Raw genomic sequence first — 13,651 nt, 5'->3', positions numbered from 1 at the left:
ATTCAGTCACTTCTCTCATCTTTACTTTTGCTTTGAACATGTTTGTTGTTGTCTTCTATTAAAACCTGAGCTGCTGTTTCAGATGCCTTTAAACATGTTTTGTGTGTGCTCCTGTCACATGAGTGGTGTCACATCAGTTTCTAATTAAATTCAGATCTTTATCCTCCAGGAGCTTCAGTCTGTCCTCTTGTCTCTCTCTCCGTCTCTGAGTCTGTCCTCTTTCCAGGTCTCCATGGTGGAGAGGAGGTCGGTCATGTGGCTCAGCTTTTATGTTTGCTGACTCCTGATAGATAGATAGATAGATAGATAGATAGATAGATAGATAGATAGATAGATAGATAGATAGATAGATAGATACTTTATTCATCCCCAAAGCATATTTACAAGTTCCAGCATATTCCAAGTAAATGGCATGCAATAAATAATGTAAAAGCACAGCAAGTAAAGAATTCAAAGTTAAAAGTAAAAATGTCCACATTTTGAGTGTAAACAGGATTAAAAGTGAAGATGTCCAGTGCAACAGAACGCAAGTTTAAATGTCAAGTGTTCAAATGAGTTTAAATGAGATGTCCAGAGTTTAACTGTCCAGTGCAAACAGAATGCAAGTGAAGGTGCATGTTGAACAGAGTGTTGTACAGATTTCATTCAGAACATTGAGGAATGTTGACATTAATGTTTAACGTTCCCTGAGAGGAGTTAAAGAGCCGCATGGCATGGGGGAGGAACGACTTCCTCAGTCTGTCAGTGCAGCAGGACAGTGACAGCAGCCTGTCACTGAAGCTGCTCCTCTGCCACAGATGTCAGGCTGTCCAGCTCTGTGGCCACCACAGAGTTCACCTTCCTCACCAGTTTGTCCAGACGTGTAGCGTCACTCTTTTTGATGCTGCCTCCCCAGCGCACTGCTGCGTAGAAGAGGGCACTTGCTACCAAAGTCAGGTGCAACATCTGCAGCATCTTTTTGCAGATGTTGAAGGGCACCAGCCTTCTGAGGAAGTACAGTCTGCTCTGTCCTCTCCTGCACAGAGCATCTGTGTTGGCAGTCCATCCATTTTGTCATCCAGCTGCACTCCCAGGTATTTGTAGGTCCGTACAATCTCCACACAGTCCCCTTTGATGGTCACAGGCTCCGGATGAGGCCTGGGTCTCCTGAAGTCCACCACCATCTCCCTGGTCTTGGTGGTGTTGAGGTGCAGGTGGTTGGAGTCGCACCATGTGACAAAGTCCTGGATCAGCGTCCTGTACTCCTCCTCCTGTCCACTCCTGATGCAGCCCACGATAGCAGTGTCATCTGCGAACTTTTGCACGTGGCAGGACTCTGAGTTGTCTTAGAAGTTCGATGTGTACAGGGTGAACAGGACAGGAGAGAGCACGGTCCCCTGCGGTGCGACTGTGCTGCAAACCACGGTGTCAGATCTGCAGTCCCCCAGTCTCACATACTGAGGTCTGTCTGTCAGATAGACTGTAATCCAGACCACCAGGTGTGAGCCTGCTCCCATCTCTGTCAGTTTATCTCTGAGGAGCAGATAACTCTGATTGTCATGTTGGGTTTTCTAAGTCAGAAGAAACTCACAGTTTCTAAAATGCTGCTTTAAGTTAAATATGCAGAATTAAATTTTAACAACAAAACAGTTGGTAGAAAATCATCACTGACTGCCACAAACATTCAACAGTATTAACACTAACAGTTTTATTTTACGAAGCATAAAAATCTGCTTTTACAGCTACATTCAAAAGATTCAAATCCACGTTGCCTTGAGTGTGTTGAGAGCAGAGAGATGATTTCCATAGAGAGGAGGCTTTGCATGGTCAGCTGATCCTCCAGTGAACTGAGAAGGTTTATAGTCCTGTGAGTTCAACACTGCAGGACTCACATCTGTCAGTCAACACAGCAGAAAGCACAAGCAGCATGACTCTCATCACCATCCTCATCTGGATGCTGGCCTGCTGCTGTTTCACAGGTTGATTCTCTCAGCAACATTTCAAACATGATGTGCTGCCTTTTCTCTTATTTCTTTGTGCTGATAAATGAATGATTTGTTTTTGTCTGCAGGATGCAGCGGTCAGGTGACTGTGACTCAGACTCCAGTAGTGACACCGACTGCAGGATCCACTGTCACGCTCACCTGTAAAACCAGCACACCTGTATATGGATGGTCTGATGGTGAGGCTATGTTCTGGTATCAACAGAAATCTGGACAGCCTCCAAAGCTCCTAATAAAACTTGTAAGCACACAACATTCAGGAACACCAGCTCGGTTTAGTGGCAGTGGAAGCAAGACTGACTTCACTTTGACCATCAGTGGAGTTCAGACTGAGGATGCAGCAGTTTATTACTGTCAGAGTTTCCACTATATAAACAGTGCTAATCTGTTCACACAGTGATTTGTAGCTGTACAAAAACCTCCCTCAGTCAGACTGCAGAGACACTGAGCTGTTACAGCAGGAAGCGACTGCAGCTGCTGAAGAGGAAGAGACTCTGACACAGAGCACTGAACACAGAGCTGACAGTAACCTCACCAAGCACAAACTACACATTCACACTCATATATGTGTGATTTATATTTTTAGATAGTTTTATTTTTATTCCATGTCAGAAACTGTGAAACTAACATTGTTATGATCACCAACATCTCATGTTTATTTTCCACACATTACCATCATTTGTTTTTCCATCACTTTCCACTGACACCGTAATCCACATAACTCTGAACATGTCATTTATTCCTTTGAACAAACACATTTATCTTTGTCAGAGGTTGTTCATATTTTTGCTGACTGATGCCACTCTCATCTCTGACCATCAAACATGAGACGACAGCCAGTGGCCGCTTAGCTTAGCTTTGTGTGATGACTGGAGTCTTGGTAACCATCAAGCCTGGCTCCATCCAAAGGTACAAAAATCAGCTGAACATCACCACTAAAGCTCAGAGACGCACATGTTGCATTTTGTTTGTTGAACCTGTACAATCACTGAAGTTGTGAGGTTTTTATCAAGAAACAGACCCAAACACTGTGACTCAGAGAAAGAGGTGGGAGATGATGAAGAGTTGAATCAGTTTAATGATCTTTCCAACAGAGTAACACAGACAAATGTGAGAGATCCAATCATTTGAGCAGACGGTCAGGCCAGGGGGGACAGGTCCAAGAGTGAATCAGCTGAAGTTATAAAAGCAGTTAATTTCTTGCTGCTCTTCAAGAGATAAAAGACCAAACACTTCATCAAGTTGTTCATCACTTCAAGCTTTATTAGCACAAACATCAACCATCAACATGACAGTTATGAAGCACACTCACATCCAGCTGCTGAGCTACACACATTTCTCTCTAAGTCGTTGTTGTCCAACACTTTACAGCAGTGTTGTTCTCTGTCACACAAAGCTTTAGTTTCCTCTGCAAACATTAAAAGTCATATTGATGAGAGCAGCAGGTGTGTTCCTCCTGCTCCCCCCAACCAGAGCTCCTGTCCTGGGCCCCTCTAGGCCTCACACTGGCTCCTGTGGAGGGACTGGGTCTGGCTGTGGCCCTTATGGAGGACCTTGCAGGAGTACAGCTCTCCTTCCATCCAGCGCTCCTTGCTCAGGCTCAGGGTGCTGCTGCTGCTGTAGCGTCCGCTCTTCTCCTCCTCGGAGCTGCTCAGGACCCCCTCTGTCACCTGCGTACCGTCCACCTCCCAGCTCACCACGGCTCCCTGAGGAGAGTAGCCGCTCAGCAGGCAGGCCAGCGTGGCCGAGCCCCCGGAGAGCTGCTCAGAGGAGGGGGGAAGCAGAGAGACCGAGGGCCTGACCGTGGAGCCAGCTGGAGGGGAGAGCAGAGACACACGAGGAGCAGATTAACTCCCACTGTAGGACACACAGCTCAACACCACACACTGAGCATACATGACAGAGGTTAACACAACTGTGGATGAGCTGTGTGCACCATACTGTGATCAGACAGAGGAGAGGAGGTGACAGATGGGACCAAATGAGGCGCTAACAAATAAAACTAAATGCTCAAACTTGATCTCATTTTGACATTTAAACTGATGAATCTTTGACTGAGGCGCTCGTCACAAATCACTCAGAATTAGACAATCATATGCAACATGAGTGTAAATATAAAGAAATATTTAGAATAATGATCATGAAATTACATCTTCATGTCTAATTTATAATGTCTGACAGTAAATAATTCATGCCTTCAATGATTTTCTTGTTTTTCAAAATGTAATATCTGAATCCAGTTAAAGACTTTGTCATCTGTCTGTTTCACTTCCTTTTCACCACTTTAAACTAACGAACTGTGAACACAAACTACAGCTGGACTACATCTACAGATAAACTCACTTATTTGTTTTATAAATAGATTTCATTTCATTTTATTTTAATAACTGTTTGAATGTAAAAATAAGAAATCTGATGTTATTTTTTAGCATTAAACTTTTCCTCAGACCAATTCCACAAACACATTTTGTCTAATAAAAACTAAATTGAAAATAATATATGAGAAAATTTTACTTATTTGGCATTTATTTAACCTTAATATTATCAGAAACACAATAATAAAATTAATGTTTGCACAATGAAAGCCAAATTGCGATTTCAGCCAAGTTTGATAAATAACAATAAATACACACATTTGAAACTCCTTCAATAATTTCTGATGTAAATAGCTCATTTCACACAATAAGTTTGATCTTTCATGTTGTAAAAATGATAAATCTGTGATACTTACAGTCAATGATGAGTTTGGTTCCTCCACCAAAAGTGTACCACAGTGATACAAACTGATGAAGTGGCCGTACAAAAACCTCCTGCACTGTCAACAAGCATCTACACACTGAAAAAAGTCTCTGACAGAAATAAAATCATATTTTTCTGAAGCTGCAAAGCATTTTAAGTGATATGGATTGAAATTATTGTATAAATGAAGGTTATTTCTTTCATTTTTCTTTAGTTTTCTGCACCTGACAGACAAACGATGACAGTCTTCTTGTAATAAAGTCTTTTTTTTTTCACAGTTTTCTATCAGTTGATTCTTGGTTAAATGAACATGATGCTTTTTAATTCTGATCATTTACAAACTCACAATAAGCAGAAGTGAATGACATTATTTATCTGCAGTGAACCCTGTCAGTAAATGAAAGGCAGACAAACAGACACATCATACCAGCCACAGTGGACACAAACTTCTCCTTAAATCCTCAACTGCACTTGTAATATAAATATTTCCTTGTGTTCCATTAAGATCATAGATGGTGTCAATCCAAACAGTATTTCTCCTGATTTAGTGTCCCACGTTTCTTGAGTGTATTGAGAGCAGAGAGATGATTTCCATAGAGAGGAGGCTTTGCATGGTCAGCTGATCCTCCAGTGAACTGAGAAGGTTTATAGTCCTGTGAGTTCAACACTGCAGGACTCACATCTGTCAGTCAACACAGCAGAAAGCACAAGCAGCATGACTCTCATCACCATCCTCATCTGGACGCTGGCCTGCTGCTGTTTCACAGGTTGATTCTCTCAGCAACATTTCAAATATGATGTGCTGCCTTTTCTCTCATTTCTTTGTGCTGATAAATGAATGATGTGTTTTTGTCTGCAGGATGCAGCGGTCAGGTGACTGTGACTCAGCCTCCAGTAGTGACATCGACTGCAGGATCCACTGTCACCCTCACCTGTAAAACCAGCGAACCTGTTACTCCATGGTGTAATGGTGATTGTATGTCCTGGTATCAACATAAATCTGGACAGCCTCCAAAGCTCCTAATTAAATCTGTAAGCACACATCATTCAGGAACACCAGCTCGGTTTAGTGGCAGTGGAAGCAGCTCCGACTTCACTTTGACCATCAGTGGAGTTCAGACTGAAGATGCAGCAGTTTATTACTGTCACAGTTTCCACTATATAAACAGTGCTCGAGTGTTGACACAGTGATTTGTAGCTGTACAAAAACCTCCCTCAGTCAGACTGCAGAGACACTGAGCTGTTACAGCAGGAAGCGACTGCAGCTGCTGAAGAGGAAGAGACTCTGACACAGAGCACTGAACACAGAGCTGACAGTAACCTCACCAAGCACAAACAATAATACACATTCACACTCATATATTTTTCTCATTTCATAAACTGTTATTTTTTTAAGCATATTTTTCAGCACATGAATTGAATTTTGACAATTTGACTAATGTCATGAGAAATATTATATATTATCCCCCAATCTGGCCAAAGCAAAGCAAAACAAAACAAAACAAACAAACAAAAAACAAAAAACAAAAAAACATAAAGTCAAACAGACACAAATAATAACAATAATAGTCATATGAGTAATCACACTGCAAGGTCATGAGTTTCCAGAAAGTCCATATAAGGTCTCCACAAGTGGACGAAGTTCTTTTCTTTCTTTTTTACAATATATGTTAATCTCTCCAACGCCTGACAGTTCATCAGTTCCTATGTCCACTTTCCGATAGAAGGTGTGTCCACATTTCTCCACATTAATGCTATTATCCTTCTGGCTTGTAAGAGCCCAAAGTCAATAAGCAGTGACTGCTGTTGAGACACAACAAAGTTCTCAGGGTATATTCCCAATAAACATATTTTGGCTCGCAAAGGGACATCTCTTCCAACTACGAGACCCACACAGTGTAATACATTTTTCCAGAATTGGTATATTTTTGGACATTCCCATAAACAATGAATTAAGGTGCCTTTTGCTTCTCTACATTTCACACAAGTATCAGGTACAATAGGGTATATGTGGTTCAACCTGCAGGGTGTAAGATAAGTGCGCATCAACCATTTATGTTGTAGCAGCTTAAATTTGGTATTAACAGACTGGGTCTGAGCCTTAGAACAAGCCCCTTCCCAGTCAGCTACCTGAATGTCCTCCTTTATATCAATTATCCATGCCTCCATCTTTCTGGAAGATGATTCTTTTGAATGTGTTAACATTAACTCATAGAACAATGAAAATTGTCCTCTACCATCCATGTGAGATAGAGTCACTTCCTCAATTTTCGTTAGTGGAGGTACAGACAGCGATTGTTTATGCATAGATAAAATAAAATGTTTCAGCTGGAGATATTTAAAGAAGTGTTTTTTTGGAATATCATATTTCTCACACAGTTGGTTATATGACATCAAGTTGCCTTCTATATACAAATCTGAAATTTTTTCAATACCCTTATTCAACCACATCCTAAATCCACCATCTGCTCTACCCAGTATAAAACAGTTATTGCCCCATATAGGGGTAAACTGTGATAATATTGGTGTGTCTCTGATTCAATTCAATTCAATTCAATTTTATTTGTATAGCGCCAAATCACAACAGAAGTTGTCTCAGGACACTTTCCATATAGAGCTGGTACAGACCAAGCTCTTTTATCTACAAAGAAACCAACAATTCCCCCATGAGCAAGCACTTGGCGACAGTGGCGAGGAAAAACTTCCTTTTAACAGGCAGAAACCTCGAGCAGAACCAGACTCTGGGTGGGCGGCCATCTGCCTCGACCGGTTGGGTGATAGAGGAAGAGCAAGAGAGTGAGAGTGAGACAGACAGACAGACAGACAGACAGACAGACAGAAATGCAGTCAGAGAGAGAGAGAGAGAGAGACAGAGAGACAGACATGCAATCACAGTAACAGTGACAGTGGATGTAATAACAGTAGTAGCAGTTGCAGTGGATGTCAGGCAGGGCCAAGGCAGGAGACGCATGTGCATGGCGCAATCCGATGTGTTTGTGTGCAGAGTACCACACCGAAATGGTATTTCGAAGAAAAGGGTTTTTTGTTTGTTTAACCAGCTTTCTGACACTCGCTGAATATAAATAAAGGTTAAGAGGAAGTCCAAGTGTTGATGCCTCCACTATAGTCACCCAAGCAGGAACAGAAGCCGCTGAGAAGTAAAACATGGCTGTCATTAGCTGAGCGGCCCAATAATAGAGTTTTAGATTGGGGAGCCGAAGCCCCCCTCTTTCATATGGCAAGTATAATAGCCTTAGTTGTAGTCTGGGCTTTTTATCATTCCATATGAATTGATTCAGCATATTATTGATATTATGAAAAAAGGTGTCAGGTAAAGCAAGCGGAAGTGATTGAAATAGATACAGAAACTTTGGTAAGACTAACATTTTGATTATGTTAATGCGACCAATCATGGATATAGGCATCTTGGTCCATCGGTTTAGCATCTCCCTCACCTCGTCCACCAAGGGGTCAAAATTTAAAGAAACTGTTTCTTTTACATCAGAACTAATTTTAATACCTAAATATGTGAAACCTTCTTTGGGAATTGCGAATGGTGTATCTACAATTGGCTGTAATCTTTCATTTTCATTCAAAAACATTATTTCATATCCTGATATGATTCCAAATGCTTCAATTAGGTTCACTAATTGGGGGATACTATCTTTTAAGTTTGTTAAAAAAAATAATTATGTCATCCGCGTACAAGGCTATGTGATGTTCATATCCTCCAATATTTATGCCCACAATGCCTTCACAAGCTCTTATGGCCATAGCCAAGGGCACAATAGCCAACACAAATAGCAAAGGCGATAACGGACACCCTTGTCTAGTTGATCGGTGAAGAGTAAATGGCTTAGAAATATTAATAATGGTCAATATTTCAGCAGTTGGGTTTGTGTACAAGAGCTTTATCCATCTCAGAAAATTTGCACCAATTCCAAACCGTGGGAGCACATTAAAAAGAAAACCCCATTCAATCCTATCAAAGGCTTGGCGTGCATCTAAAGATAACACAGCTGTATCTCTAGAATTGTATTTTGCATACACTATATTCAGAACACGTTGAATATTATGAAATCCATGTCTATTTTTGACAAAGCCATTTTGATCATTATCAACGAGGCGAGGGAGATACAACTCCAGTCTTCTGGCTAAGGCCTTGCAGAGTATTTTAATATCAATTCAATTCAATTTAATTCAATTTTATTTCTATAGCGCCAAATCACAACAGAAGTTGTCTCAGGACACTTTCCATATAGAGCTGGTACAGACCAAGCTCTTTTATCTACAAAGAAACCAACAATTCCCCCATGAGCAAGCACTCGGCGACAGTGGCGAGGAAAAACTTCCTTTTAACAGGCAGAAACCTCGAGCAGAACCAGACTCTGGGTGGGCGGCCATCTGCCTTGACCGGTTGGGTGAGAGAGGAAGAGCAAGAGAGGGAGAGTGAGACAGACAGACGGACGGACGGACGGACGGACGGACGGACGGACGGACGGACGGACGGACAGACAGACAGAAATGCAGTCAGAGAGAGAGAGAGAGAGAGAGACAGAGAGACAGAGAGACAGACATGCAATCACAGTAACAGTGACAGTGGATGTAATAACAGTAGTAGTAGTTGCAGTGGATGTCAGGCAGGGCCAAGGCAGGAGACGCAGCTGCAATCCAAGACATCACATCCCATCAAACTAATAGGTCTGAAAGAGGAACATTCATTTGATGGTTTGCTTGGTTTCAGAATTAAAGTTATTATTGCAAGTCTCAAAGATGGAGGGAGTATTCCTTTTGTATAGGATTCCTTATACATGTCCAATAATGGGGCCAGAAGTTTCTCCCCAAATTTCTTGTAAAATTCAATTGGAAAGCCGTCTGGCCCTGGCGCTTTTCCACTCTGCATACTTTGAATGGCTTCTGCTAATTCCTTAATTGTTAGACAGCAATCCAACTCCTGTTGTTCATTTTCTGACAAAGTCTGAAATCCCAATTGATCCAAAAAAGAATTTTGACGGTCTAAATCATCTGTTCGTTCTGATGTATACAAGGTCTCATAAAAATCCCTAAAAGCGTGGTTAATCTCCAGTGGATCTGAAGTTATATCACCTGTAGGTGTCTTGATGCTATTAATCGCTCTGTCTGACTGTTTTTTCGCCAAGCCAACAGTTTACCACATTTCTCTCCTTGATCGTAGTAAGATTGTTTTAGCCACATTAAATTTTTTGCAACTTTTCCTATAGATAATTTGTTATATTTAGCTCTCATAATTTGTAAGTCCTTTGCTTTCTGCTGATTCTAATTATTATACAATTCCTGTTCTAGCAATCTAATTTGGTTTTCAATTGTTTCCATTTCCATACGTTGTTTTTTGGCTTTAGATTTCGTAAAACTAATAATTTCCCCTCTGATATATGCTTTAAATGCCTCCCATCTAACACAGGCGTCAGTCTGATTAAGATTAATTTCAAAATAGTTGTTAATACGTGTTTTGGCAAATTTTATAAATTCTGTGTCCTGCAGTAACTCAATGGGAAATCTCCATCTCTTCGGGTATTTCATAAACTGTTATACAATCATTGTTGGAACCAACAACCCATTATGTTCATTTCCCATATACATCGGTATCACTTGCATTTCCATTATGGAGACAGGTGAGGGCAACGCACCTGAGTACATGGGAAAATCACTCATGTAATGATGAATTCATCTTTGTAGCGACTAGGCCTACCCTAATGGAAACTGAAGTAAAAGTCGCTGAGAGGCTGAGTTAGGACCTTGTTTGACGGTTTTGACGCGCTTCCAAAGAAAGATAAGCTGAGATCATAAATACATTCATAACTTTTATTATAGGAAAACAATAAACTCAGAATAATGTGGCGATAATACATTCAAAATAATTCACAGTTTTCAAACAGCATTTAAAACAGCAGTCAACAAAAAGTACGGCGACCCACTCACCCCCTCTCTCACTCATTGTGTCTATCTGCCACACAGGTAAAGGTGTTGATCTAACTTACCACATATCACTGCCACATCCATGTGTCCTATCACAATCTTTGTAATTATTAAATAACAAATAAACAATTAAAAAATAACCAAAATAGCAATTACATAAAGCATAACAACATTATCTATTTACACTCAATCCATTCACAGCTCCTCCAATCTTTTTAACATATTTTTATTTTTATTCCATGTCACCAAGTCACTGCTATAATATCCAGCAGCCCACAGATTGTTGTGCCAGTTGAAATTATGAATAAGAAATCTTGTAAAATATTTCCATGTGAAGCTACAGCCAATAACCCGTTAGCTTAGTTTAGCATAAATAATCACCAAAGGGGGAATCTTCTAGACTGGCTCTGTCCGAGGGTCACAAACTCTTCCCAATGGGAATCTCTTAATTACTGACACTTACAGATGTTGATGGAATGATTTACTTGCCCATCAACAGGCTAGCTGTTTCCCCCTGCTTCTAGTTTTTATACTAAGATAAGCTAACTGGTTCCTGGCTATAGCATCATTTTTACTATACAAACATGAGATGATAAGATATCCCTCAAACCGGTTGTTTAGCCTTTTGCCTCCTTAGCTAATCGTGATCTGTGGTAGATGATCATTGCAGTCGAGGCAGAAAGGACTCTGAGGAGAACTGGAGGAGAGTCAGGGATTCCTTTTGTGGTCTTGAAGACAGATGTTGAGGTGGAATTAAAAATCTTGCCCTTGACTATTACTGCTCTCTCTGGTTATATGAGTGGTTACAGGTTATATGTACTGAGGCTGGTGGTGATGATGGATCTTTCAAGCAGCCTGAGTAGTTTGGACAACAGGTCACGTCTGCTGCTGAGTTTGAGTGTTTATTGACAATGGAGGAGACACTGCTGTGTGAGGTCAGCACAGTCTCGTCTGCTGCTTCCTGCTGTCTTTGAAAATACAGTTATTACATTCGGGTCATTTTCAATAATCAGAACAGCATAAATACTTAACATCAAGATTTGTAAATACGGTGTTCATCCAAATATAAATTGGTAGATTACTGAGGTCAAAAAACTGATTGAGTGAAGTTTTAAAATCATCACTGCAAATCTCCAGTCAGCTCACATTGAGTTTAGTGTTGATACAGTCTGCCAGCAGGGGGTGCTATAAATATATTAATGAGGAGAACATAAAGAAGTGACAAGGAGATTGTTGACAATGAAGAGACGAAACATAAAGAAGAAAATAAAGTTGACATTTTCTAGATGGACCTTTAATGTCTGAATGATGGTCAAGATGATGAAGTGTGGCTCCACCTCACCTCTGCTGTGTCTGTTTCACATGAACAGGTGTGTGTTTGCCTTCTTCACTATATTTGCATGACTTTGATGCATCACTGCTCCTCACACTTTAAGTTCTTGTGTCACAGAGAGTCTGAACTGTTTTCATGCACTCACACTGAAAACTGCATCAGGATGATGTTGCCAATAACTCTGATTGTCATGTTGGGTTTTCTGAGTCAGGGTGAGAGATTTTCTACATGTTCAGAGTAAATTCAGTCGCTTCTCTCGTCTTTAGTTTTGCTTTGAACATGTTTGTTGTTGTCTTCTTTTAAAACCTGAGCTGCTGCTTCAGATGCCTTTAAACATTGTTTTTCTTTCCCCATTTCAGAGTCTTCTGCCAACAAGTTTCTGACTCAGACTGACAAATTCAAGTCTGTTAGTCTTGGAGGGACTGTGACCATCAGCGCCACAGGGAGTTCAGATATTGGTGCTGATCTCAGTTGGTACCTTCAGAAACCTGGACAGGCTCCCAAACTTCTCATATATGATGCCTCAAGTCGCTTCTCGGGAACTCCGTCTCGATTCAGTGGCAGTAGATCTGGTTCTCACTACACTCTGACCATCAGTGGTGTTCAGGCTGAAGATGCTGGAGATTACTACTGTCTTGGCTACCATGGTGGTGGAGTGTTCACACAGTGATTCAGAGCCGTACAAAAACCTCCTTCAGTTGGACTGAAGTGAAAATGGCCTGCTGCAGGTGCAGAGGGTCGATGAAGAGACTGATGATGAGGATAACTGGTCCAGTGAACACAACACAAGAGTCACCAAGCAGAACCACAATGAATCTAAATAAAACTGAAACGTTCAGACAGTTTCGAAAATGCAGCTTTAAGTTAAATTTGAAGAGTAACATTTCATCTTTTCAAGAAAACAGTTGATGTGAGAAAATATCACAAACATCCAACAGTATTAACACAAATAGTTTTATATTAAGAAGGATAAACAATCTGCTTTTACAGCTACATTCAAACATTTTAAATCCACGTTGCCTTGAGTGTGTTGAGAGCAGAGAGATGATTTCCATAGAGAGGAGGCTTTGCATGGTCAGCTGATCCTCCAGTGAACTGAGAAGGTTTATAGTCCTGTGAGTTCAACACTGCAGGACACACATCTGTCAGTCAACACAGCAGAAAGCACAAGCAGCATGACTCTCATCACCATCCTCATCTGGACGCTGGCCTGCTGCTGTTTCACAGGTTGATTCTCTCAGCAACATTTCAAACATGATGTGCTGCCTTTTCTCTCATTTCTTTGTGCTGATAAATGAATGATTTGTTTTTGTCTGCAGGATGCAGCGGTCAGGTGACTGTGACTCAGACTCCAGTAGTGACACCGACTGCAGGATCCACTGTCGCTCTCACCTGTAAAACCAGCACACCTGTTTATAGAGACAGTGCTGGAGACTATATGCACTGGTATCAACAGAAATCTGGACAGCCTCCAAAGCTCCTAATACAATTTGCAAGCACACGACTTTCAGGAACACCAGCTCGGTTTAGTGGCAGTGGAAGCAGCTCCGACTTCACTTTGACCATCAGTGGAGTTCAGACTGAAGATGCAGCAGTTTATTACTGTCAGAGTTACCACAGTGGAGTGTTCACACAGTGATTT

General features: G+C 41.1%; 1 gene segment (V, D, J or C); it reads right to left on the bottom strand.

Moving 5' to 3' along the window:
- Positions 1-3,475: 3,475 nt before the first annotated feature.
- On the bottom strand, positions 3,476-12,655 carry LOC139341872 (Ig lambda-2 chain C region-like). The segment is given in 3 exon segments: positions 3,476-3,795; positions 4,714-4,797; positions 12,601-12,655. Coding segments are annotated over 3 exon segments (459 nt in total).
- Between the last annotated feature and the right edge of the window lie 996 nt (positions 12,656-13,651).

The sequence above is a fragment of the Chaetodon trifascialis genome, chromosome 14 (assembly GCF_039877785.1).
Source record: "Chaetodon trifascialis isolate fChaTrf1 chromosome 14, fChaTrf1.hap1, whole genome shotgun sequence".
In the NCBI taxonomy this organism is placed as follows: Eukaryota; Metazoa; Chordata; class Actinopteri; order Chaetodontiformes; family Chaetodontidae; genus Chaetodon; species Chaetodon trifascialis.
This window is presented reverse-complemented; position numbering and strand designations above follow the sequence as displayed.